At 40.1% G+C, this 25694-nt stretch overlaps 1 protein-coding gene across 5 annotated transcripts in view; it reads right to left on the minus strand.

Moving 5' to 3' along the window:
• The window catches only part of GABRA5 (gamma-aminobutyric acid type A receptor subunit alpha5), an 82909-nt gene that overhangs the window by 31426 nt on the left and 25789 nt on the right, over nucleotides 1-25694 (minus strand). For all 5 annotated transcript variants that reach the window (XM_009428669.5, XM_054666872.2, XM_016927797.4 and 2 more), the window contains one exon: nucleotides 2777-2859. In XM_009428669.5, coding sequence (XP_009426944.2) covers nucleotides 2777-2859 — 83 coding nt within the window. The remainder of the gene's footprint in view (nucleotides 1-2776; nucleotides 2860-25694) is intronic.

Below are 25694 nucleotides of genomic sequence, written 5' to 3' on the forward strand. Positions count from 1 at the left end.
TACCAAACATTTAAGGAAGAATTAATGCCAATCCTTCTCAAACTCTTCAAAAAAAACTAAAGAGGAACAAAGACTCAAACTTATGAGTCCTGCATTACTCTCATATGAAAAGTGGTCAAAAATATTCCAAGAAAAGAAAACAAGAGGCCAATGTCCTTGATGAATATAGATGCCAAACTCCTCAATAAAGTATCAACAAACTGAATTCAGCAACACATTAAGAGATTCGTATCCAAGCAGAATTTATCTCTGGGATGCAAAGAAGGTCCAACACATGAAAATCAATTAATGTAATACATCACATTAAGAGAATGAAAAACAAAAACGATTTGATCATCTCAGTAGATGCAGAAGAAGTGTTTGACAAAATTCCACACCCTTTCATGATAAAAATTCTTGATACACAAGGAATAGCAGAAAATTACCTCAATATGATAAATGCCACATATGAAAATCCCACAGTGAATTGCATAGTCAATGGTGAAAAACTGACAACTTTTTCTCTAGCATCAGGGACAAAGCAAAGATACCCACCCACCATTACCACCTCTATTCAGTACAATACTTTAGGACCTAGCCAGAACGATTCAACAAGAAAAGGAAATAAAAGGCATCCAAATCATAAAGGAAGAAGTGAAACTCTCCCTATCTATAGATGACATCATCTTACATACAGAAAACCCAAAAAACTCCACCAAAAGACTTTTAGAACTAATCAATAAATTCATTAAAGTTTCACAATACAAAATCAACATCAAAAATCAGTTCCATTTCTATATATTAACAATGAACTATCTGAAAAAGAAATTAGAAAAACAATCCCACTTATTATAGCATCAAAAAGAACAAAATACTTATTAATAAACTTAACCAAGGAGATGAAAAATCTATACACTGAACACTAATATAGTGATGAAATAAATTAAAGAAAACACAAACAAATGGAAAGACGCCACTCGTTCATGGATGAAAAACTTAATATTATTAAAATGTCCACACTACCCAAGTGATCTTTAGATTCAATACAATGCCCATCAAAATTCCAGCAGCAGTTTTTATAGAAATAGAAAAAACAATGTTTAAAATCATATGAAATAACAAAAAAACCCAAATATCCAAAACAATCTTGGGAAAAAAGAGAGCTGGAGGCATTACATGTCCTGACTCCAAAATATGTTACAAAGCCACAGCAATTAAAACAGTATGGCACAGGCATAAAGGTTGACATAGAGAACAATGGAACAAAATAGAAGGTCCAGAAATCAATCTATGCATATACAGTCAACTGATCTTTGACAAGAGTGCCAAGAATACAAAAATGAGGAAAAGATAATCTCTTCAACAAGTGGTGTTTCTTTTTAAAGAGGAAAGGAAAATAACTGAAACAATAAGTGTAAAAAAATTAATACTTGGAGAAATAAATACTTCAGGAATATTTTTAAACATTCTAATTGTCACAGTAAGGAAAATGGAATACATTTTCCAGTAAGACACAGAACTTTTCAACTTGGATATATAATGAAACAGGAAACAGACAAAAAAGGAGTAGAAAGATATTCCTGGCAAGAATTAAAGAAGAAACTGGTGTGGCAATATTAATATTTGACAAAACTTAGTTCTATAGGCATTACATGGTGAAAGAGAGATGATTTATAGTGATGAGACATGCATCCTGTCAAGAAGCTATAAATATAATGAACTTTTATGGTAATGATGATGATGGGCATTTATTGAACACTTTAACTGGTGTTACTCTGCCAGTTTCAAACATATTATAACAGCCCTCATCTATTTTACAAATGAGGAAAGAGGCTCAGAGAGTCTAATTAACTTGCCCACAGTTACTCAGCAGAGGAGTGGGATAGCCAGGATTCAAACCCACACAGTTTTCATGCTTCATCTCAAGGAGAACATTCTGCTTTCAAAGTGAAAACTTCATATAGCATGTGCACAAGTGAAGAGTAGAAAGAAAGATGGAAACTAGATCAGTTTCAAGTCTGCTCCCAATAGCTCACATGTGGGGATGATGCTGAAACAAGTGTAACAAAATTTAATACTTGGAGAAATAAATATTTCAAGAATATTTTTAAACATTCTAATTGTCACAGTAAAGAAAATGGATTACATTTTCCTGTAAGACACAGAACTTTTCAACTGTCTCAACTGTCAATTCCTCTGTCTGGAATGGCTGGAATCCAGGAATTCCTATTAGAATTGTATAAGTGTATACCTACAGTATTGTGATATGAATAATTTGTTTATTTGTTCAAGCAACACATATTTCCTAAAATGCTGAGTGTTGTGGGTGAGCACTGACTATGAACATGACAGATGAGGCTGTTGCTCTTATGGAACATTCTAGAAGAAGTGAGTCAACACAGCAATGATTACAGCACAATAAAAAATATCACTGGCTGAGTACTGGGTACTGGTCACCTTTGACCAGGTGACCTGTAATCTGAGATGCAAAAACAAAAAAGAACTGCCCGGTTGAGATCTGAGGAGAAACACCCCCAGAGGGGCACATTCCAGATTGTTCAGTGATGTCACTGGCATTGTCATAGTTTATCCTAATCTGTGATGTATGGCAGGTGTTAATGACCCCATTTTGCAGACAAGAAAGCTAGTCTGGGGAGAACAATACACTCTCCACGCTTCTTAAACAGACTGCATCCTATTGTGCTTATGTATATGCAGAACCTAAATTCTTCTGAATAAATGTGGAATTGATCCCCAAAGTATATGTCCAAGGCTCTTACTTGTGAAAATAACTTACAGCTGCCAAATTTCAGAGGGCAAGCGTGTGCATCCATCGGGAAGTCCTCAAGCTGCATGGGGCACTCTGCAGAGATGGTCAAGCTGAAAAATAAAAGATGAAGACCTTTGAACGACTCTCTCACTCTAGCCATTCACTGAGCCACCATCGTGTCCCAGAAAGCCATATTAAGTACTTTTAAAAATTAATGTCTCTTATGAGATTATCTGAACTATCCCCACCAAATTACGTAAGTTTGTGTTGTAGGTGAATATCATTCAGAAATAAGGCTTAAATCAAATCTACTCAGCAGTTCGGTGGCTTAGGGTGTGTACCTATACATATATTACTGCTTGTAAAGCAATTTAAGATGCCTTTAAAAGTTATTTATTCTTTGTTTCCTATCCCTTATTGAGCATTATCATAAAACTTTCCTTGACGGGACTGAAAACATGCATTTTCTAAAATAGCTTATAAGCTCAAAAAATATAAATGTAGAATAAATGCACATATATTCGTAGAATATGGGAAAATACAGAAAAAGTTGAAGTAATACAATTACAAATATCCACTATTTCACTTATAACTTCACGTGGTACATTTAGTGCAGAGTTTTCCTACACGCCCAAATTTTGACCGGAACCTGGCTATAACCATTGTGTAATGGGCCAATATGAAACTGTATAGTAAGTGAACCTGTAATATCATAACAATCTTCTGGTACACCCTAATTATTATTTTTTAATCCAGGCCTAGTCTTCCAAATTATAATATCACCGAGCACTACCACTGTCACTGGTAACTACAATAATGATGGTAACAAGAGCTGGCATGTCTGTGCCAGGCAGCCTGTGAGGGATTCTACCTGCATTGACTCATCTCACCCTAACAGCACGGGGAGATCTGGTGCTATAACCATCTCAGTTTACAAAGAAGAAAAGTGAGGTGCGGATATTAAGGAATTCGGGGCCTAGAATGCAGAGCTGCTCAGTGGTGGAGCCATGACAATAACAATCACCCAGGCTGCCTTGCCCTGGTTGCAGAGGTCCCTGAAAGGCACCACCACAGGCGGCATAGGCAGGGCTCTGTTGTGTAGGAAGCCAGTGCACTCCCAGAGCCGCCACACCGTGGTGCTCTCATTTCTCTACCACCTTTGCCAATTACGGATGGTTCTAAATTTTATTAATGAGCCTATCTTCTGTTCGTTAGTTTTTCTTTCCATTATTTAAAATAAATGAAATTACATACAATGAAAGATGAAGATACAAAACGTTCAACTTCAAGTGCATGTTATAATTCTATTTTTAGAGCAAATAATAATTCAAGGTTACATTAGTGCTATTGTTCATTCCTTGTTATATAAGACTGAATGTCGCTGGTTAGCCTAGGGTGAGAATCAAAACATAAACATCCATTTTTGCTTTTACTACTTCCTTCTGTGAAAATAGATTAACCTTTTGCTGTTAAATTGGTCACATAATTCACACGGTAATTGCAGACTGAGTAGTCAATGTATGTATTTTCTGAATGAAACTAAAATACATGTCAGTGGAAGGGAGGTCTGTCCATCAAAGATAGGAAATCTTCTGTTGCCACAACTTTTGACGGTAGGTTTCCCCAAAGATGGAGTGACTCACAGAGGCTTGTGTGTGTAGATGACCTAGAACACAACACAAAAGTCTCACATTCAGGCAAGGAGAGGATTTTTTTTTTTTTTTTTTGAGACAGAGTCTTGCTCTGTTGCCCAGGCTGGAGTGCAGTGGCGCAATCTTGCCACACCACAATCTCCACTCCCGGGTTCAAGCAATTCTCCTGCCTCAGCCTCCTGAGTAGCTGGGATTATAGACGCCTGACACCACACCTGGCTAATTTTTGTATTTTTAGTAGAAATCATGGTTTCACCATGTTGGCCAGGCTGGTCTCAAACTCCTGACCTCAGGTGATCTGCCAGCCTCGACTTCCCAAGGTGCTGGGATTACAGGCGTGAGCCACTGCATCTGGCTGGGAGAGGAATTTTTAAATGATTTTCCACACATATTCACAGAATAAGAAGATAATTATAAACATCGACCACTTCACTTACGATTTCACCTTCATTTAGCCCTGAGTTTTTCTACATGTACATATATTTTCTTTTCATTCTTGGTATATAAAAGTCAGTCTTGTTTATACCTAGCATTAGAACAGAAGTACTCCCCCCATCACCAAAATCTTTATATAATCATGACATTGAAAGGTTAAATATTTGATTTTAGCATCCATGTGTATGTGTGTGTTTCTGTCTGTATGTGTAAATTATCAATTAGCTGTTGCTGGACTTTTATATTATTTTACCTGATAAATAACCTGCAATTGACCTCTTCAATCATAAATTATGAAAAAGGGCTGTTATTAGAGACTATGAAATTGGTAAGGTAAATAAAGAAAAAACTTATTGGAATTAGGAAAATTAGAACTTTTTAAAAAGTCACCTATAAGGATGGCATTCAGCCAACACAAAGGAAAACAGGTTACTTTATATGGTTGTTAGCAAATTTAAGCAATTTGTCAAGTGATGCAGTACTGGAACAGAGAATCTCAACGGGTCAGATGTGTTCTTGAAGACAAAATCACAATGATCTGAAAATATCTAGAATTTCCTTAAGAAGGAAGACTTTAGTCAGGAAATAGGAAGTATATACAAAGCTGTAAGATTAGATCCATATCAATAAATGTGAAGACGAGCACATGAGGAAACAGCACTGTGGGAGTTTAGAGAACACTTCTGATCAGGAGAGGCATGCTTTGCGCTCGCCTGTGGCCTTGGCTGTAACAGGAACACGCGGGGCTCACACGGGAGCAGTCTGAGGTGGGATGGAGGGGAGGGCGTTTCAAGTGACCTGACTGTCTTAGCCCAGCTGTGCTACTGAAGACCTCAACCAGCAGCCCTGGCTTTACTCTTTGAGTCTTCTGACAAAGATGCTAACAACACTATAACCCCACACAGTCTATGCCATCGTCAGGGTGGATATGGAGATGGTCATCTTCTCTCCAGACACTGCCATGTCTGCCAGACCCCGGCAGGCACTCAGTTTCCCACTGGGTCTGGAAGCAGCCTAGAAGTCAGTCTACGGGCTGAATTCCTGACAACTTGGAGAGTCCGAGTTACCCCCAACCCCTTGCTCTGTGCTGGCATCCAGCTCCAATCCACCAGGCCATTGCAGGCACCAGACGTGACGTTTCTGTTGCATGCACCTACTCTCAGAGCAGACCCCAGGGAAACCTCATCCCAAAGGCCTCGTGAGGCACTCTGCCAGCTCCTGGTTCATTCCTCCTCCTTTCCTGGGCAACACCGTGTGTTTATAAAAGGGACCAGAGCCGCTCCTTCTGCCACGGTGGGCTTCATTCTAGCTGTTTGGCCCTGAGAACTGCCCACCTTCCGAAAATTACTGCACTGATAATGTTGAAAGATGGCATTCTGACAAGGAATGCACACCAAGGAGCTGGCTTTTAGCATATTGCAGGAGTGTGTGTGTTTGTGTGTGTGTGTGTGCGTATGCATGCAGCAAGGGTGGGGGCAGGGAGGGTACACAAACACAGGTGGACAGCATTTAGCTGGATCTAAAAAAAGGACACTTTTAAAGAAAAAATAACTCCAGTAAAAATGTAAAAAAGACAGTTTTTCTACAATTACCATCTCAATAAATGCTATTATTAGAGCCTTGTGACTTCTCCCAATTTTATAGAGCCCCTTAGAATTAGAATTCTAAACCTCAGGAAAGTATACTTCATCTATGATAGTGTCTCTCCTCTAACACATGAATGTATTATTCAGATAAATCTCTCAATAAGAACTGTTTCAGCCTCAGTCAGGAAATAAATTTAAATTTTTGATCCCTCTAAACATTTCAAAAATGGCCTATGCTTTTATAATACTCAAAAAGTATCTCTCAGTGAAAGAAAGCCTTCTATTCATGGGGCTCTTGAAATGTGGAATGCTTTGATGTGGAACCAGCCACCTCCACACAGAGCTGAGATCAAGGCCTCTGTGGAGTGGGTGACTATCATAACGCAAGAGAGACAGCTAGGTCACCTGCTTGAAACCCTCACTTTTTCGATAAAGAAAATCAAGCCCAAAAGGTTAAGAAACTTGACTGTGGAAAGACTTCACTGAATTACTGGAAGACCCAGGAATCCAGTATTTTTCCAAAGGTCCAATTTCTGTTTTACTTCCAATTTCTGTTAAGATATTCAAGCATTCACTTATTGAAGCATAATGTCCCATTTTTGAAGAACATCTTGATTTTAGGATAAGGAAATGGGATTTTTCTTTTTGACGGAGTCTCGTTCTGTCGCCCAGGCTGGAGTGCAGTGGCATGATCTTGGCTCACTGCAACCTCCACCTCCCAGGTTCAAGTTATTTTCCTGCCCCAGCCTCCAGAGTAGCTGGGATTACAGGTATCCGCAATCACGCCCACCTAATTTTTGTATTTTTAGTAGAGACAGGCTTTCACCATGTTGGCTAGGCTGGTCTCAAACTCCTGACCTTGTGATCCACCTGCCTCAGCCTCCCAAAGTGCTGGGATTACAGGTGTGAGCCACCACGCCCGGTCGGGCATTTTTATAATTTAAGATAATTACTTCAACTTGGATTTATGTCATCGTAATTGAGGGCTTAGGGTCCTAAACTCAAGAAAGAGCTCTCTGCTTGGTCAAGAGCAGCTGATGGGTGAAGAGTGCTTTATGACGGGTAAAATGGCCAAATTCTAGAGTAGCTTTGCTATTAACTAATTGTGTGACCTTTGCAAAACTGCCTAACCAATCTGGTCCAGTCTTCTTGTGTGAAAAAAAAGAAAAAAAAACATTTATTTCATTCTCTGAAATAAATAATTGATAGGTATAAAAAGGGTAAAAAGGCTTTGGCTATTACCAGTTCAATGACAATGAGGTGATTAAAGAAAGTCTCCAAAATTCTACTAAAATCTTCTTCAAATCGAAGCCTTCCTCATTCTTGTGGAAATCCTGCATCAATGCAGTAGGTGTGACAGTGGCAGGCAAAATAACAGCACTGCAAATATGTCCATGTGCCAATGCACAAAACCCCAAACCTGTGAGTATGCTACCTCACTCAGCAAAAGGGCTTTGCAGATGTGATTCATTTAAGGATCTTGGGATGGAGAGATAATCCTGGATTCTCCATGTGAGCCCAATACAATCACAAAGGTCCTTCTAAGAGGGAGACAAGAGTGTCAGATTCAGAGAAAAACATGTGTTGAGGAAGCAGAGGTCGGTGCAAAGTGGCCAAGAGTCTAAGAATACAAGTGTCCTCTAGAAACCGGAAGGGGCAAGAAACAGCCTCTCCCCTAGAGCGTACAAAAGAAATGCAATCCTGCCAACAGCTTGACTGTAGCCTCCTGGGACCCTTTTGGAATTACAAGACAATAACTTTGTTGTGTTTTAAGCCAAAATTTGTATTTCCTATTGATGCTATGACAAAATGGTGGTCTCCAAAGATGTCCATGTCCCAACCCTTCCTACCTGTCAATATGTTTCCCTTATAGCAAAAAGGACTTTTCAGATGTGGTGAATTTAAAGCTTTAGAGATGGGAGGTTTTCCTGGGTTATCGGGGTGGGACAAATGTCATCATGAGGCCACGTAGAAGAGGAAAATGGGAGTGTCAGGATCAGAGCAGGAAATCCGATGGCGGAAGTGGAAGCAAGAGTGACGCAGGGCCATGAACCAAGGAATCTGGCCCCTCCAGAAGCTGGGAGAGGCAAGGACACAGATTGTGCCCTAGAGAAGCCAGAAGAGAGGCCATCCTGCCCACAGCTGCATTTCAGACACACAAGACCCATTCCAGACTTCTGGTCTCCAGTGATGTGAGAGAATAAATTTGTGTTGAAAAGCCACTAACTATGTAGTAATTTGTTAAGCAGCAACAGGAAACTCATACAAGTCTAATGACCAGCAGTTATTGTGCCAAAGAGCAGCCCCATGCATATTTTGAAATCATTTTCACAAAGGTGACAAATAAATTTAGTAATATTAGCCAATTTGTAAGTAGCTCACATCATGTTCACTGCAGTGAAAATTCAGACTTTGATAATGAAATAGACATCTCATGTGAGGCATCCTAGCTGGGTCAGTTATTGAACAGCATGCCGTGCCTCAGCTGGAATTACTGGAAACATGACCTCCCTGTGAAGATGCTACCCGTGACTCTCAGGCAATACAGGAATTTATTTAGGGACCCTTGAAATTCAGTATCAACACAGTATCTAAAGATTGATGCTACAGAAAAGAAATAAGGCTTAATTTCATCATGATCTTTGTCTAGTCCTGAGAGGCCTTGTAAAAAACACACCAATGCTTAACTTAGAAAACTTTCTATGCACCAGAGTTGTGCCCATCGGAAAGCCTGCAGGGTTTGGAGACACAGGGTTTGGCATTCTGCAGCTGGCATGACGGCAGGCAATATTCTTCTATTGGGCTGCAGCCTGACTCTGGTGCCTCTGGTGTACTCATAGCTGCAAGTCTGTGCAGGGCTTATTCAGCACACCAGTAGGGATGCTGCTAGTGAATTTTCACTCTACACCTGAGTCACATCCTTAGCAAGGATGGAAGAGGGGATTCACATCATGCACACAGAGCATAGTTTGTGCTATGAGTGGGGCGTCTTGGAAAGGAAACCCAGCTGTAAGGATTACAGGCCTGTTTCCCTATAACTGACTCAAATCAAGATTAGCAAATGAAGATATACTGTTCCAAATATTCAATTAAAAAGAACTGGCATACATATGCATGCATACAAATGTATAAATACATACATACATATATATTTAATAAGTTACTGATGCTAGCAATACAGGTAGCCTGTTTCTCCTTCAGAAACTTTCCCATGAGCCCTGCCTGATGCCCAAATCCTGCCTGGCTAGACTTTTCTCCTCTGTACTGCTGCGCTCATAAAAATAACTCCAAATTTGTTTACTAAAGAATGCACGGATGGATTTGTTTTATTATATGCAGTCAGTATCATGATGTACCATATGTGTTATTTGTATACCTGTAGTTAGGCATTGCTTGATTTTCTAGGAACCTAACTTCAGCTTACAATAATATTTCAAGGAAAAATGTATTCTGAAGCTCAGTCAACTATATGAAAACTGAACTTTTGGAACAGAAACGTTGGTAAGTCAGGATCAGAGTATGTCGGAACCCAAAGGCCATTGCCAGGTTCAGCAATTCCCTCGCCTTTTTTTCTGACTGTGACGTGTGTACTGGTCCCATTCTGTGATGGTTGTAGATCCACTGCAGTTGTGTTTGATCCAGACAAGAACTGCAGACCTAGTTTCTTTCAGTGCCTGGCCATTGTGATTGTCCTGGTTTGCCAACCTCCTAAGGATCTTTACCTTAGCACTAAGTCTGACCCCGTCAAATCCAAAGCAAGATTTTGCCTGTCATAAGAAATAGATGAGACATCAAGTCCTGCTGCGGGGCAGGAATGGAGAGTAGGCAGCAGAAAGCTAGAAGAATAAAGTGTACATTGACCTATTTTATACATAATAGAATTTAAACTCAGTGAAGGGCAAGCTTGTAAAAGTCAACTTAGGGTATTACTGAAATTTTAAAGTCTTTCAAATAAGAATACACTAAAATGATCCACGCTTTGGTTTATATTACTGTAGAGTTCCTTGCTTTAAAATATCTGCTATTGAGATAACAAAGTGTCTCCTTTTTAAAAATAGATCCAAATTATACGGCTTACTTTGAGTTTGAATTACAGATTTCATGAATTATTTTAAGGCTAATGGATTTCTTTTGTATCCCTGAATGTAGTAAGGAGGTACATGAGACCAACCATCAGAATTATACTGGGCTAAAACTTCTCACTGTGCTTTGCACTATTAGGATCCTCATTCCTCTTTGGCCACTGAAAAGAAGATGTCAGCAATTCCTATTTATGTTGGGAAAACCATTGTAAGTTTGATAATTTTGAGATGTTAGTATATTTCTTATCCAAAAGAGATATAAAGTATATTGATCTATTTTGATTAACATAGCTGTTGCTTTTTTCTAACGCTCATGTTTCTCAGGAGGACATTGTAATAATTGACGTGAAATGGAATTATTTTTGTTTAATTTGTTATGTGCGTCTACACATTCCATAATAAATCTTTGTAACAGATCAAATGTAGGAAAATACACATAAGCCTGAATGATTTTTTAAAAATACTACAAAAGAGAAACAGCACAAATCCACAAAAAAGGTTCTTTCTCACAATAAAATTCAAAGTTTAACTTTAAGAAATTAAAGCATTTATTTCATCATAAAGCAAGAAAGAAGAGGCTGAGGAAAGGTATACATAATGAACAAGGGCTGTAAAGCTCCCACTTATACCAGGAAATCTAAGAGGTCACGTGCATGCCCAGGGCTGGACACATACTAAAAAAATACCTAAAAAGACCCAAAGTTTTCATGTCTGGCTGACCTTCAAACTCCACACAAGAAGAAAGCAAAGTTACAGCAATGTTGTAAACTATCTGGCTAGGCACTGAAAGAGTGTTTTAACATGCACACAGACCCTATCTGCAAAGACAGAGAGAGGCTTTTATTGTTTTGGTTTTTAAATTTTGGTTTCAGGCATTAAAAATATCTCTGTCAAATCATTAGTTGACCAATGAACTAAGGGAAGAGTGGCCCTGTAGAACAAACAATACAGATTTCACAATATTAGCTCAAAAACTCACCAAACAAGCAAACAACAATAATCACAACAGGCATAAACAAACAAACAAACAAAAACCACTATGGACATGGGAGAATATAACATCCAGGGTCACCACATTATAATAATCAAAATATCCTGTTTTCAAGAAAAAAATAAAATACATCAAAGAAACAATGGCCTGTTCAAAGGGAAAAATAAATGAATGAAAACTGTCTCTGAGGACACACAGACATTAGACTTACTAGAAAACATGTTAAATCAACTGTCTTAAATATCAAAGATCTAAAAGAAATAAGAAAATAAAGGAAACCTGGAGAACAATGTCTCAACAAATAGAGAATATAAATAAAAAGAAGTTATAAAAAGAACCCAAAAAATTCTGGAGGTGAAAAAAAACAACAACTGAAGTAAAGAATTCACTAGAGGGTTTCAACAGCAGATTGTTCAGGTAGAAGAAAGATTAAGATTCAGCAAATTTGAAGATAAGTCAAATGAAATTATCCATTCTGAGGAGCAGAAAGAAAAAAAATGAAGAAAAATGAACAGAGTCTAACGGACTAACAAGACACCATCAACAGTATCAAATTATACATAATGGGAATCCCAGAACAAGAGAAAAAGAAGAAAGGGACAGAAAGAATATTTGAAAAAAATTATGGCTGAAAATGTCCCAAATTTTATGAAGGAAAAGAAACTCAATGAACTTCCAGTAGTATAAATTTAAGAGATCCAGACTGAGCTGCATTATAATCAGACTTTCAAAAGCCAAAGATGAAGAGAGAATCTTTAGAGCAGCAAGAGAGAAGAAACTTATGCACAAGGGATCCTAAGTAACATAAATAGGTGATTTCTATCAGAAACCATGGAAGCCCAGAGATGGTGGGAGGAAATACTAAATGTGCTGAAAGAAAAAAAAAACTTGTCAACCAAGAATTCTATTTCCAACAAAATGATCCTTCAAAATGAAGAAGAAATTATGATATTCCCGATAAACAGCCACTGAGGGAGCATTCCAAAATCAATTAATGTACCCTTCATGTTAAAACTCTCTAGAAACTATGTACTGAAGGAACATACCTTAAAATAATAAGAGCCATCTATGACAAATCCACAGTCAACATCACTCTGAATGGGCAAAAGCTCGAAGAATTCTCCTTGAAAACTGGCGCAAGACAAAAATGCCCTCTCTCATCACTCCTATTCGATATAGTACTGGAAGTCCTGGCTAGAGCAATCAGGCAAGATAAAGAAATAAAGGACATCCTAATAGGAAGCAAGGAAGTCAAACTATCCCTGTTTGCAGATGACATGATCCTACATCTAGAAAACCCCATAGTCTCAGCCCAAAAGCACCTTCAGCTGATAAATAACAAAGTTTCAGGATACAAAATCAACATAAAAAATCAGTAGCATTCCTATACATCAGGAACAGCCAAGCCAAGAACCAAATCAGGAATGTAATCCCATTCACGATTACCACAAAAAGAATGAAATACCTAGGAATACAGCTCACCCAGGAGGTGAAAGAGCTCTACAATGAGAACTATACAACACTGCTGAAAGAAATCAGAGATAATACAAACAAATGGAAAAACATTCCATGCTCATGGATAGGAAGAATTGATATCACTAAAATGGCCATACTGCTGAAAGCAACTTACAGATTCAATGCTATATCTTATCAACCTACCAATGACATTCTTCACAACAGTAGAAAAACTATTTTTAAAATTCATATGGAATCAAAAAAGAGCCTGAATAGCCAAGGCGACCCTAAGCAAAAAGAACAAAGCAGGAGACATCATTCTACCCAACTTCAAACTATACTACAGATGTACAGTAACCAAAACAGCATGGTACTGGTACAAAAATAGCTGCATAGATCAATGGAACAGTACAGAGACCCCAGAAATAAGGCCACACACCTACAACCATCTGATTTTCAATAAAACTGACAAAAATAAGCAATGGGAAAAGGACTCCCTATAAATGGTGCTGGGATAACTGATTAGCCATATGCAGAAGATTGAAACTGTACCCCTTTTTTACATCATATACTTAAACGTATATTAAAGATGGATTAAATACTTAAAAGTAAAACCCAAAACTATAAAAACCCTACAAGACAACCTAGGCAATACCATTCTAGTCATAGGAATGGGCAATGATTTCATGATGAAGATAGCAAAAGCAACTGCAACAAAAAGCAAAAATGAACAAATGGGATCTAATTAAACTAAAGAGCTTCTGCACAGCAAAGGGAACTATCAACAGAGTAGGCAGACAACTTATAGAATGAGAGAAAATATCTGCAAAAGTCTAATATGCATCTGACAAAAGTCTAATATCCAGAATCTATAAGGAACTTAAACAAACTTACAAGAAAAAAAACAAAACATCCTGTTAAAAAGTGAGCAAAGCACGTGAACAAACACTTTTCAAAAGAAGACATACATGCAGCCAATGAGTATATGAAAAAAAAGCTAAATATCACTGATCATTAGAGAAATGCAAATCAAAACCACAATGAGATATCATCTCACACCAGTCAAATGGCTATTACTAAAAGGTCAAAAAATAACAGATGCTGGTGAGGTTGTGGAGAAAGGGGAATGCTTATACACTGTTGGCTGGAGGGTAAATTAGTTCAACCATTGTGGAAAGCAGTGGGGCAATTCCTCAAATACCTAGAGGCAGAAATATCATCGACCCAGCAATTCTGTTACTGAGTATATACTCAGAGGAATGTAAACCAGTCTATGATAAAGAGACATGCACACTTACATTCATTATAGCACGATTCACAATACAAAGACAAAGAACCAACCTAAATGCCCATCAAAGTTAGAATCGATGAAGAAAATGTGGTACATATACACCATGGAATACTATGCAGCCATAAAAAAGAAGATCATGTCCTTTGTGGGGACATGGATGGAGCTGGAGGTCATTATCCTTAGCAAACTGATACAGCAACAGAAAGCCAAATACCACATGTTCTCACTTATAAGTGGGAGCTAAATGATGAGAATACATGGATGCAATGAGGGGAACAGCAAACACTGGAGCCTTCTTGAGGGTGGAGGGTGGGATAAGGGAGAGGATCAGGAAAAATAACTATTGGCTACTAGGCTTAATACCAGGGTGACAAAATAATCTATAAACAAACCACTGTGACACAGTTTATCTATATAACAAACCTGCACATGTACCCCTGAACCTAATACGAAAGTTTTTAAAAAACAAAAATCAATTAATGTAATCCATTACATCAACAGGCTAAACAAGAAAAATCACATGTTCATATTAATAGATGCAGAAAAAGCACTTAACAAAATCTAATACCTGTTTATGACAAAAACTTTCAGTAAATTGGGAATAGGGGGGAACTTCCTCAACTTGATTTTTTAAAAATCTACCATAAACCTACAGCTAACATCATACTTAATAGTGAGAAATTAAAAGCTTTCTCACTAAGATCAGGAACAAGGCAAGGATGTCTACTCTCACTACCCTTTCCACATTATACTGAAAGTTCTAGCTAATGTAATAAGACAAGTAAAGGAAGTAAAATTTATATAGATTAAAGAAAAAAAGAAACAAAATTGCGCTTGAGCACAATTGAGCTTGAGCATGCTCGTCTATGTATAAAATCTGAAAGAATCAACAGCAGAAAAGTCCTGGAACTAATACATGAATAGAGTAAGCTTGCTGATACAAGGTCAATGTATGTAAGTCAATTATTTTATTATATATCTGCAATGAACAAATGAAATTTTAAAGACACAATACAAGTTACATTAGCACCCCAAAGTGAAATCTTTAGGTATAAATCTAACAAAATTAGTATATAATATTTAGGGGAAAAACAAGAAAACTCTAATAAAATAAATTAAAGAACAAAATGGAGATAAATTCCATGTTCATTCATAGGAATACTCAATATTGTCAAGATTTCAGTTCCTCTCAACTCAATCTACAGATGCTATGCAATGCCAATCAAAATTCAAGCACGTAGTTTGGTGGATATTAACAAACTGATTCTAATATTGATATGAAGAGGCAAAAGACCCAGAGTAGCCATAATGATATTGAGGGAAAAGAACAAAGTCAGAGGACATACACCACCCAATTCAAGACTTATAAAGCTATAGTAATCAAGACAGTGTAGAACTGGTGAAAGAATAGACAACTAGATAAATAGAAGAGAACACAGTCCAGAAATAGCCACCCAAAAATACAGCCAACTGATATTTAACAAAGGAGCAAAAGACCATACACTGAAGACGAGACAGTCTTTTCAACAAGTGCTGGACCAAATGGGCATGCACGTGTATAAAGATGAATCTAGACACTAACCTTATACCCTTCACAAGAATTAACTCAAAATGGATCACAGATCTAAATGGTAAATGCAAACTATAAAACTCCTATAACATAAGAGAAAATCTAAATGACTTTGGGTTTGGTGATGACTTTTTAGATGAGATACCAAAAGCACAGTCTGTGAAAGTAAGAATTCATAAGCCGAATTTCATTAAAATTAAACATTTCTGTTCTGTGAAAGACACTGCGAAAAGAATGAAAAGACAAGTCACACAGTAGGAGAAAATATTTGCAGAAGGCATATATGACAAAGGGCTGTTATCCAAAATATTCAAAGAACTCATAAAACTCAGTCATAAGAAAACAACCCAATTAAAAAATGATAAAAGACCTTAACAAACATCTCACTAAAAAAGACATACAGATGATAAATAAGCATATGAAAAGATGCTCCACGACATATGTCATCAGAAAAACACAAATTAAAGCAACATTGAGATATCACTACACATCTCCTAAAATGGCCGAAATCCAGAACACTGCCAACAGTAAACACTGGAGAGGATGTGGAGCAAGAGAAACTTGCTCATTAACTGCTGACGTGAATGCAAATTGGTTCAGCTACTTTGGAAGGCAGCTTGGCAACTTCTTACAAAACTAAACAAACCCTTACTGTATGATCCAGCAATTGTGCTCTTTGTATTTACCCAAAGAAATGGAAAACTTATGCCTACACAAAAGCCTTCACAAGAATGTTTATACCAGCCTTATTCATAACTACCAAAACTCGGAAGCAATCAAGATGTCCTTCCATAGATGAATGGATAAACTATAGTGTATGCAGATAATGCAGTGTTGTGCCAAGGAAACTCAAATGCATTTTACTAAGTGAAGTGAGCCAGTTTGAAAATATGACACACGGTATGATTCTAACTATTTGACATTCTGGGAAAAGGCAAAACTATAAAAGAAGTAAAAAGGTCAGTAGTTGTCAGGGGTTCAGGGGAGAGAGGGATAAAATTAAGCAGAGCACAGAGGATTTTTAGAGCAACAAAAATACTCCTGTGATATCGTAATGGTGAGTACATGTCATTATAATTTTGTCTGAACACACACAATGTATTCCACCAAGAGTGAAACCTAATGTAAAGTATGGACTTTGGGTAATAATGATGTGTCAATTTAGGTTCATCAGTTGTAACATATGTGCCACTCTGGTTGGGGATGTGTAAGGAGGGAAGCTATGCATGTGTAGGGACAGGGATTTATGGAAAATTTCTGTACCATACTCTTTATTTGTCTGTAAACCTAAAACTGCTCCAAAAATGAAATTATTTTAAAAATACATTCTTTAAAAACTGAGGGAGTTCGTTGCTATAAGACTTGCCATATAATAAATGCCAAAGGAATCCTTTAGGCAGAGATAAAAGGACACAAGAGGATAACTCAAAACCATATCAAGAACAGCAGTAACGGTAATGATGTAGGTAAATATAAAATCAGTATGATGATATTTTTGATTTGTAACCCATTTTTTATCCCATATGACTTTAAATACAAAAAAAATTGTATAATTATTTAATAATGCATAAAATAATGCATAAAATAATTGTAAATCTATGTTAATAAATATTTACAAATCTATGTTATACAAACTATGTGTAAAGATACAATTTATGACAATAACAATGGGAGGACAGAGCTACTGGAGCAAAGTTTTTTATATATGACTGAAACTAAGTTGGTTTTAACCCAAACCAGATTGTTATAAATTTAGATGTTAATTTTATTCTGCAGGGTAACCATTAATAGAATAATTTAAAAATATACAGTAAAAGAAATTACATGAAAATTAAAGTGGTATGCTAAAAAACATCAATTAAACACAAAAGAAGAAATGAAAGAACTGTAGAACAAGAAATGAATAAGCAATATAGAAAGCAAATAGAAAAAAGGTAGAAAGTCCTTCCTTTCAGCAATTATATTAAATGTAAATGGACTAAATACTTCAATTAAAAGGCAGGTATTGGCAGAATCAATATAGATATATAAAATAATTCTTTATCATGTACGAGGACTCATTTTAGTTCCAAAACCATAAAAAAGTCAAAAGTGAAAGGATGAAAAAGGCATTCCATTGAAATCAAAACCAAAGAGAACTTTAAGACAAAATTTGTTGCAAGAGACAAAGATATTACATGATAATAAGTGGCTCTGTTCATCAAAATGTATAGAAATTATAAACATAAATGAAACTCAAAATGGAAACTCAAAAATATATCAGACCAAACTAACAAACCTCAGAGAAAAATACACTATTCTGCAATATCAGTTGGAAACCTCAATATCCCATTTTCAATAATGAGTAGAGTATCTAGAGAGAACATTGACAAGACTTTGACTATACTATAAAGCAACTGGACTTAACAGGCATATATAGAACACTCTATCCAACAAAAGCAGAATACACATTCTTCTCAAGTGCACAGGGAGCATGACCAGGATAGACAATCTGTTCAACTACAAAACAAATCTCATACTTTAAAAATGTAAAATCATACAAAGTATCTCTTCTGACCAAATGTAATGAAACTAGAAATCAGTAACAGAAGGAAAATTGAAACTTTCACAAATATGTGGAAATTAAACACATTTCTAAATAACAAATGGGTCAAAGAGTACATCATAAGAGAAATTTTAAAAATTTTGAGGCCAGGAATGGTGGCTCACACCTGTAATCCCAGCACTTTAAGAAGCCAAGGCAGGAGAATTGCTTGAAACCAGCAGTTCCTAACCTGCCTGGGCAATATAGCAAGACCCTATCTCTACAAAAATAAAAGAAATTAGCTGGGCATGGTGTCATGTGCCTAACTACTTGGAAGGCTGAGGTGGGAGGATCACTTGAGCCCAGGAGTTCAGGCTACACTGAGCTATGATGGCACCCTGTCCCTAAAAAAAGAAAAAAATGTTGAGATAAATGACAACAAAAACCCAAATTATCAATACTTATGGGACTAGCAAAAGCAGTGCCTGGAGTCAAATTTATAGCTCTGAATGCCCACATTAAAAATGAAAAACGATTTCAACTGATAACTGAACTTTACACATTAAGGAACTTTACACATTAGAAAAAAAAAAAAGAGCACGCTAAGCCCAAAGGTAACTGAAAAAAGGAAATAAAGATTGGGTAAATGAAATGGAGACAAGAAAGCCCATAGCTTGTTGGGCTTACAGGCAGGTCAGAGGGAATGCTGACTGGGGATGTGAAGGCCCACAGGGTCCCTGCCTACAGGTGCCAGTCTTCCATCCTACAGATGTTGCTGCTTTCAATCGCTGGATCTCCTCTTCCAGAATTCTGAATGCCTCTGATAACCAATGAATACTTTGAGCTAATATTTATAATGCCATTTAAGCACTTTGTTTTAACAACGCAGACTCTTTCAAATGATGGCACCACATCCCCTCTCTGGGGAGTGGAGAGAAAGGGTGCTTGTTGAAGCGTGTGGGTGAGTGGATAGAAATTTGATGTATAAAGTGACACTCAGAAGCCCACCTGAGGGTAGCCTCACCAGCACGGCTGTACAGCATCCTCCACTATGCAAATATTTGGTTTACGTTTCCCATGGGCCTTGACTCACTGAACAGAGGATTTGTTTTTCCATACTTGGAGACTTGACAGCAATTTTCCACCTATCTGCCAATCAGTAGCATTCTTCTCAATTTCTAAGAAAGTGATCCAACCCTAAATCTCTTCTTTCCAGTGCACGTTTCAAAATGCTCTATTTTCTACCACGGCAACTCATTTTATGTCAGTCTATCATTACCCCTAAGTGGCCAGGCAAATATTCTGGGAACATCTGGAGTTTCTGTGAATGAGGAAATGTTGCAGGTTGTTCTTGCTGTCGTTTAAATTATTGAGCTCTGAGTTACCAGTCCCCAAGTGTCATGAACTTGGAAGAGGTGCATTATTTTTTAGAAAACAATGTGATAAAATGGGCACTAAAAAGCCCCTCCGTGGGTCAGTTGCATCCCCGAGACACAGGGGATGTTCAACATGTGATGTTGACTGGTCTACTTCTTTTAAGTTAGTGCAGCAAAGAATCAGAGACTTGTGATGGAGGAATTGACATGTAACAGGGAAAGTAACGAGAGGCATCTTGTTCCACCCTCTCTATGATTAAAAGACATTTGAATCCTGAAACTTTAAGTGTTATCAAGGGGGAACTTGTACTCCTGTTGAGTTTGTAAAGAAATGGATTGACACCTTGAGTGTGAAGTTGATGCAGCGTATCTGCCGAGTCAGGGCTCTTCATTTGCACAGCACTGGAGCTTCTGTAGTAGTCTGCTGAGGCTGCCATTACAAAGTACCACAGGCTGGGTGGCTTAAACTACAGACATGTATTTTCCCACAGTTCTGGAGGTAGAAGTCTGAGATCAAGGTGTCGGCAGGGATGGTTCTTTCTGAGGCCTCTGTGCTTGGCTTGCAGATGGCTGTCCTCTCCCTGTGTCCTCGCATGGTCTTCCTTCTGTGGGTGCCCGTGTTCTAATCTTCTCCTCATTGTATAAGGATCCAGTTATATTGGATGAGGGCCCTTCCTAATGACCTCAAATTCATTTAATTACTTCTTTAGAACTCCTTCGCCAAATGCAGTCGCACTCTGACAACGGAGAGGTTAGGACTTAAGAATTTGGAAGCAACAAAGGCATGTCACATAGCTGCTTTGGCTGGTTAAAATTCACGCTCATGTATTCGCTATAATGGCAGTGAAGGGACCTCTCTTTCCATAGGTGCTGTCATAAATGTGTTGTAAATGTGTTTACATCTAGAGATGTAAAAATCTACATCTCTACATCTCTAAGATGTAGAGATTTTTTTCTCTACATCTCTAAGATGTAGAGATTTTTTTCTCTACATCTCTAAGATGTAGAGATTTTTTTCTCTACATCTCTAAGATGTAGAGATTTTTTCTCTACATATTAATTTACACTGCTTAAATTCACATAATAAAACTTTTTGAAAACATATAGAAAAATAAATCACCCGAGGAAATGGAGCAGTGATATAGATACTTGCTCAATCACCTTGGGCCAACTTGGTGATGACTGGGTTAACCAGGTGGTAAATTAGCGTCCTTCTGATGTTTAATTCACACTCATCACTACGCAATTTCTTTTTTCCTTCATATACTCCCTCAACATCTTTAGGCCAGTGTGTATAATCACACTAGCACTTCTCATTGTAAAAATAAACCTACCAATTCCTATTTTGGGGTACTATAAATTGAAATAATAAATTATTGCAAAGTAGTAATTGCTTAACACATGGACCTGGTTAAATGAAAAGATGGAGAAAGTCTTGTGACTGTTTATTTCTAGTAAACATTGTTTGTTCTTCCCCTAGAAAAATAAAAACAAATTTGGAAGCAACAGAATTCAGCCCATAGTAATATCCAATTAATTTTCATTTAATTAATTGAAACCCACTGGGTTTCTGGCCTGACAAATGATGGGAGAGAGACTGACACAGACCATGAAGAAATCTACTCAAATTAGTTGAATCATGATTGTTGGTCAGCGAGATTTTAAAGCAGGGTTAAAACATTTGAATTTCTGAGAGAAATTATGTCCTATTTCATACACCTCTTTTGTAAAGCTTTTTTGGGCTACTTTGCAGAGACACCGATAAATGTTTGTTTCTTTGGAGACAACATGAACACACTTACACAAAGACACATCGGAGCCCTTAAAAAGGAAGAAAATACATTCCAAATCATTGAAGACTCTGTATGATGTCGGGCAAAGGAGCGGTCAGCGGTTGCCCAGCAAGGGAATGACTGAAGGGTGGGAGCAATGGGCACTGATAACCCGGAGGAAGAATGTGCGACCACAGGGTGCAGGGAAGGGTGGAAGGGGATCCGGGCCACTGTGCATGGAGGCAGGGGGAGGCTGGTCCAGCTCTCAGGGAGACTCTGTACCCAGCATGGCCAACAGGAGCTAAATGAGTATCTCTGGGCTGGGTGCTGTGAAAAAACTCTTTTCACTTATATTTTCTCTTTCTTCTTCTTCTTCTTCTTCTTTTTTTTTTTTTTTTTTTTTTGAGACGGAGTCTTGCTCTGTCGCCCAGGCTGGAGTGTGCAGTGGCGCCATCTTGGCTCTCTGCAACCTCCGCCTCCCGGGTTCAAGCGATTCTCCTGCCTCCGCCTCCCGAGTAGCTGGGATTACAGGCGAGTGCCACCACGCCCGGCTACCTTTTTTGTATTTTTAGTAGAGACGGGGTTTCACCCTGTTAGCCAGGATGGTGTCGATCTCCTGACCTCGTGATCCGCCAGCTTCGGCCTCCCAAAGTGCTGGGATTACAGGCGTGAACCACCGCGCCCAGCCTCATTTACATTTTCAACAAGACTAGGAGACAGGTACTATTTCTATTCCATAAGGCATGAAGCAGTTGGATAACTTCTCCCAAGTCACACAGTTAGTGACGGAGTTCGGATTGCACCCCAAGCAGAATAGTGGCAGAGCCTGCACAGGCACAGAACTGGAATTACGAATGCGCAAGTTAGTCCACAAGCTACAAATCTTTAACATGGTAAGTCCGGGTGGTCTTTTACGTTGGTCCTGGCATCCATATTCAGAAGGAATATTAATAGGAGAGAGAATCTGGCAACAAGGAACCAGCTGTGGCAGTGGCAGCCATCTGTGAGGTGGGGGGACTGAAGGGTAAAGGGGGCGGCAGGTGGGGTCAGGACGTGGTGGGCGACCTGCAGCAGTAGCCAGGGGCTAAAAACGAAGGGCTTGTGCCCCCGGGTAGAGAAAGAACGAAAAGGAGCCATCCATACATAAAACCAGCTGGTTAGCAGAGAACCAGGCAGCAGCTCCTGTTTGAGAAGAGCTCTGGGCTCAGTTTCGGACCCCAGCAGGATGCCTAAGAGGGGGCGCCCAAGGAGCCACCGAGAATGAAATCGGGGCTTGGGTGTGTTTTAAACCATGTCAGAAAACAGAATAGACAGAAGTCGGACCCACGGAAACAAATGAATTTACAGAAAAGATACTCAAGACGGAGACTGGAAGACAAAAACATGGGAGGAACCAGATATTCTGCGGCCGGACTGTGCCTATGGATCCGCGGGGCTTCAGAAAGGTCCCAGAACTGAGTTCCATCACCTGCAAAATAGGGACACCTCCTCCGGTGAGCGCACAGCACACTGCCAGGCGCTACATATAACATCATTCCTAGAGCCAGGATCAGAGAATACAGGAAATCAAAGGTTCATGCAGCCGAGAATGACGAAGGCAAAGGGATCCCGAGGAAGGAAACTGAGGGGAAACTGGATTTGACCAGGAGAAGAGGCTTGACATCATGGGACCAGCTGTTACAAGTAGGTGACAAAGAACAGCCATCTGAAGCCACGGAAATTGCAAATTGTGTGGAAGAGGAGCAGGCAAGAGCCCGGGGGGAAGGAGGGGCCCGGGATCGTTCTGGGAGCGCTGCCCGCACCATCTCACCCGGGGACCCACTGGCTGCCCGCGAGGCCGGCAGTGAGAACAGACGCTGGGTGCAGGCGCGGCCTGTGAAGGGGTGGCCCCGGGACGCACACCGGCCTCTCTGGAGTCGAGGTTTGCGTTGCTAGCCTGGCCTGAAGAAGGAAAAGCATCCCGAGAGAAGTGTAGTGTATACGCGGGAATACGCATCCCTCCCAGAAGGCTTCCGTTTCCACGTTTGTCCAAGTGAAGGCTGGGCTGCTCGCGGAGTCCGGGCCCAGGTCCGGCGCCGTCTGGGCAGGGCTTCTGCCCGGGCCGCTGCGCTCCAGCCTCCGGCCCTTGGCTTTCTCAGTGCAAAGGGCGTCTGGGGAGCACAGGGGGCGCGCGGAGAGAACTGCCTCCCCTCTCCAGTCCTCGACCTAACACTCCTGGAGGCCCAAAGGAAACAGTGACCAGCCTTCAAGCAAGGGTCCTTGGAATCTGTCCCCGGCCACCTTTGAGGTCTGATTTCCTGCTCCCTCTTGACCGGCTGCCGCCGCCCCGCGCGCACATAGGTCTCACATCTTGCACTCTGACGCCCCGGTCCATGCTGCTGCCCAAGCGGGTCCCCGGGCCCAGCCTCTCCACCTTCGCAGCTCGAGCTCACCCCAGACTCCGTGCCCACCGCCTGGTCGCCGGGCCCTGCTCCCCGCACTCCCAGACTCAGCCCCTCGCCCACTCCTGTGCCCCCAGATCCTCCTGTTTCCCCTGCGCCACTCCAGGGTGAGCAGGCCCTGGGCTCCGCAGACAGGGCTCAGTGAAACTGAGTGGTAGAAGGGATGGGCGAGCGGGAAGGACACGAGGCACAGAGGAAGGGGAGCCCTAGGCAGCCCGACCAGCTGCAGTCCTCCCCACCGCTGCTCCCATCAGATCCACACGCAGGAGGGAGGTCCAGGCCCAGGCCGTGCCCTGCTCATAAAGAACTTCACATAGGGACCTGAGTAGGGGCAGTCACACACACGCCACACACTATACACACACACACGCCACACACACACCACACACACACACCATACACCATATACACACAACTATAAACACACGCCACATACTATGCACACCGCACGCACACACACACACACCATACACACACACCACATTCCATACACACACGCCACACACCATATACACAGAACAATACACACGCACTCCACACACTATACACACACATCATACACACGCACCACACACCACACATGCACACACACTGTACACACACGCTACACACCATACACACACACACAACCACACACTACATATACACACCATGCACACACAACACACCATACACATACACCACAGCATACACACACACCCCATATAGCCCCCACACACACCACACACCATACACACAACACACCATACACACAACACACCATATACACACACCACACACCATATACACACACACCACACACTATACACATACACCATATGCACCACACACGCCACACACGCACACACACGCTGTACACACACACACGCGCCACACATCATACAAATATACACACACCACACACTACATACACACACCATACACACACAACACACACAACACACCATACACATACTCCAAATAGTCCCTTCACATGCTACACACCATACACACACAACACTCCATACACATACAACATGCCATATACACACAACACACCATATACACACACGCCATACACCATACACACACACCATACACACACAACACACCATATACACACACGCCACACACCATACGCTCACACCATACACAAACACACTATACACACACACGCCACCACATACACACCCCACACACGCCACACACCATACACATAGAAACACGCCATACACACACACTAGACACACACATGCCACACACCATACACCCCCAAACACGCCACACAGCGTACACACACAACAGACACACCACACTCCATACATACGAACACACCATACACACAACACACTACACACACACGCCACACCCTATACACCCCCCACGTGCACCACACACCATACAGACTCACAAACTACAAACACACACTCACGCATCCATACACACATCACACACACACAACCTCATACACACACACACCACACATACCCATACACACCCACACACTGCTCCGTCCTCCCCGCACAACTTGCTCAGAGAAGCCTCCGGAAGCCGCCCAGACCTCTCCTGCCCCAAGGGGCCCTTCAGCTGATTCCATCCCACGATCCTCTTCTCCACGTGTGAATGCTAACGGACAGTAACAGCCCCTCTGCTCGGACCTTATTAATATTGCTTGAAGCAATGCAAAAAACTTGAGATCCTATTGAGAAGAAAACTAATTTCAATAATAAAACTTTAGATTAGCAATGGGTATTCGTTTCCTGCTAGATGTCATAGTTTATTTGATCATTC

This window comes from Pan troglodytes, chromosome 16 (genome assembly GCF_028858775.2).
Source record: "Pan troglodytes isolate AG18354 chromosome 16, NHGRI_mPanTro3-v2.0_pri, whole genome shotgun sequence".
In the NCBI taxonomy this organism is placed as follows: Eukaryota; Metazoa; Chordata; class Mammalia; order Primates; family Hominidae; genus Pan; species Pan troglodytes.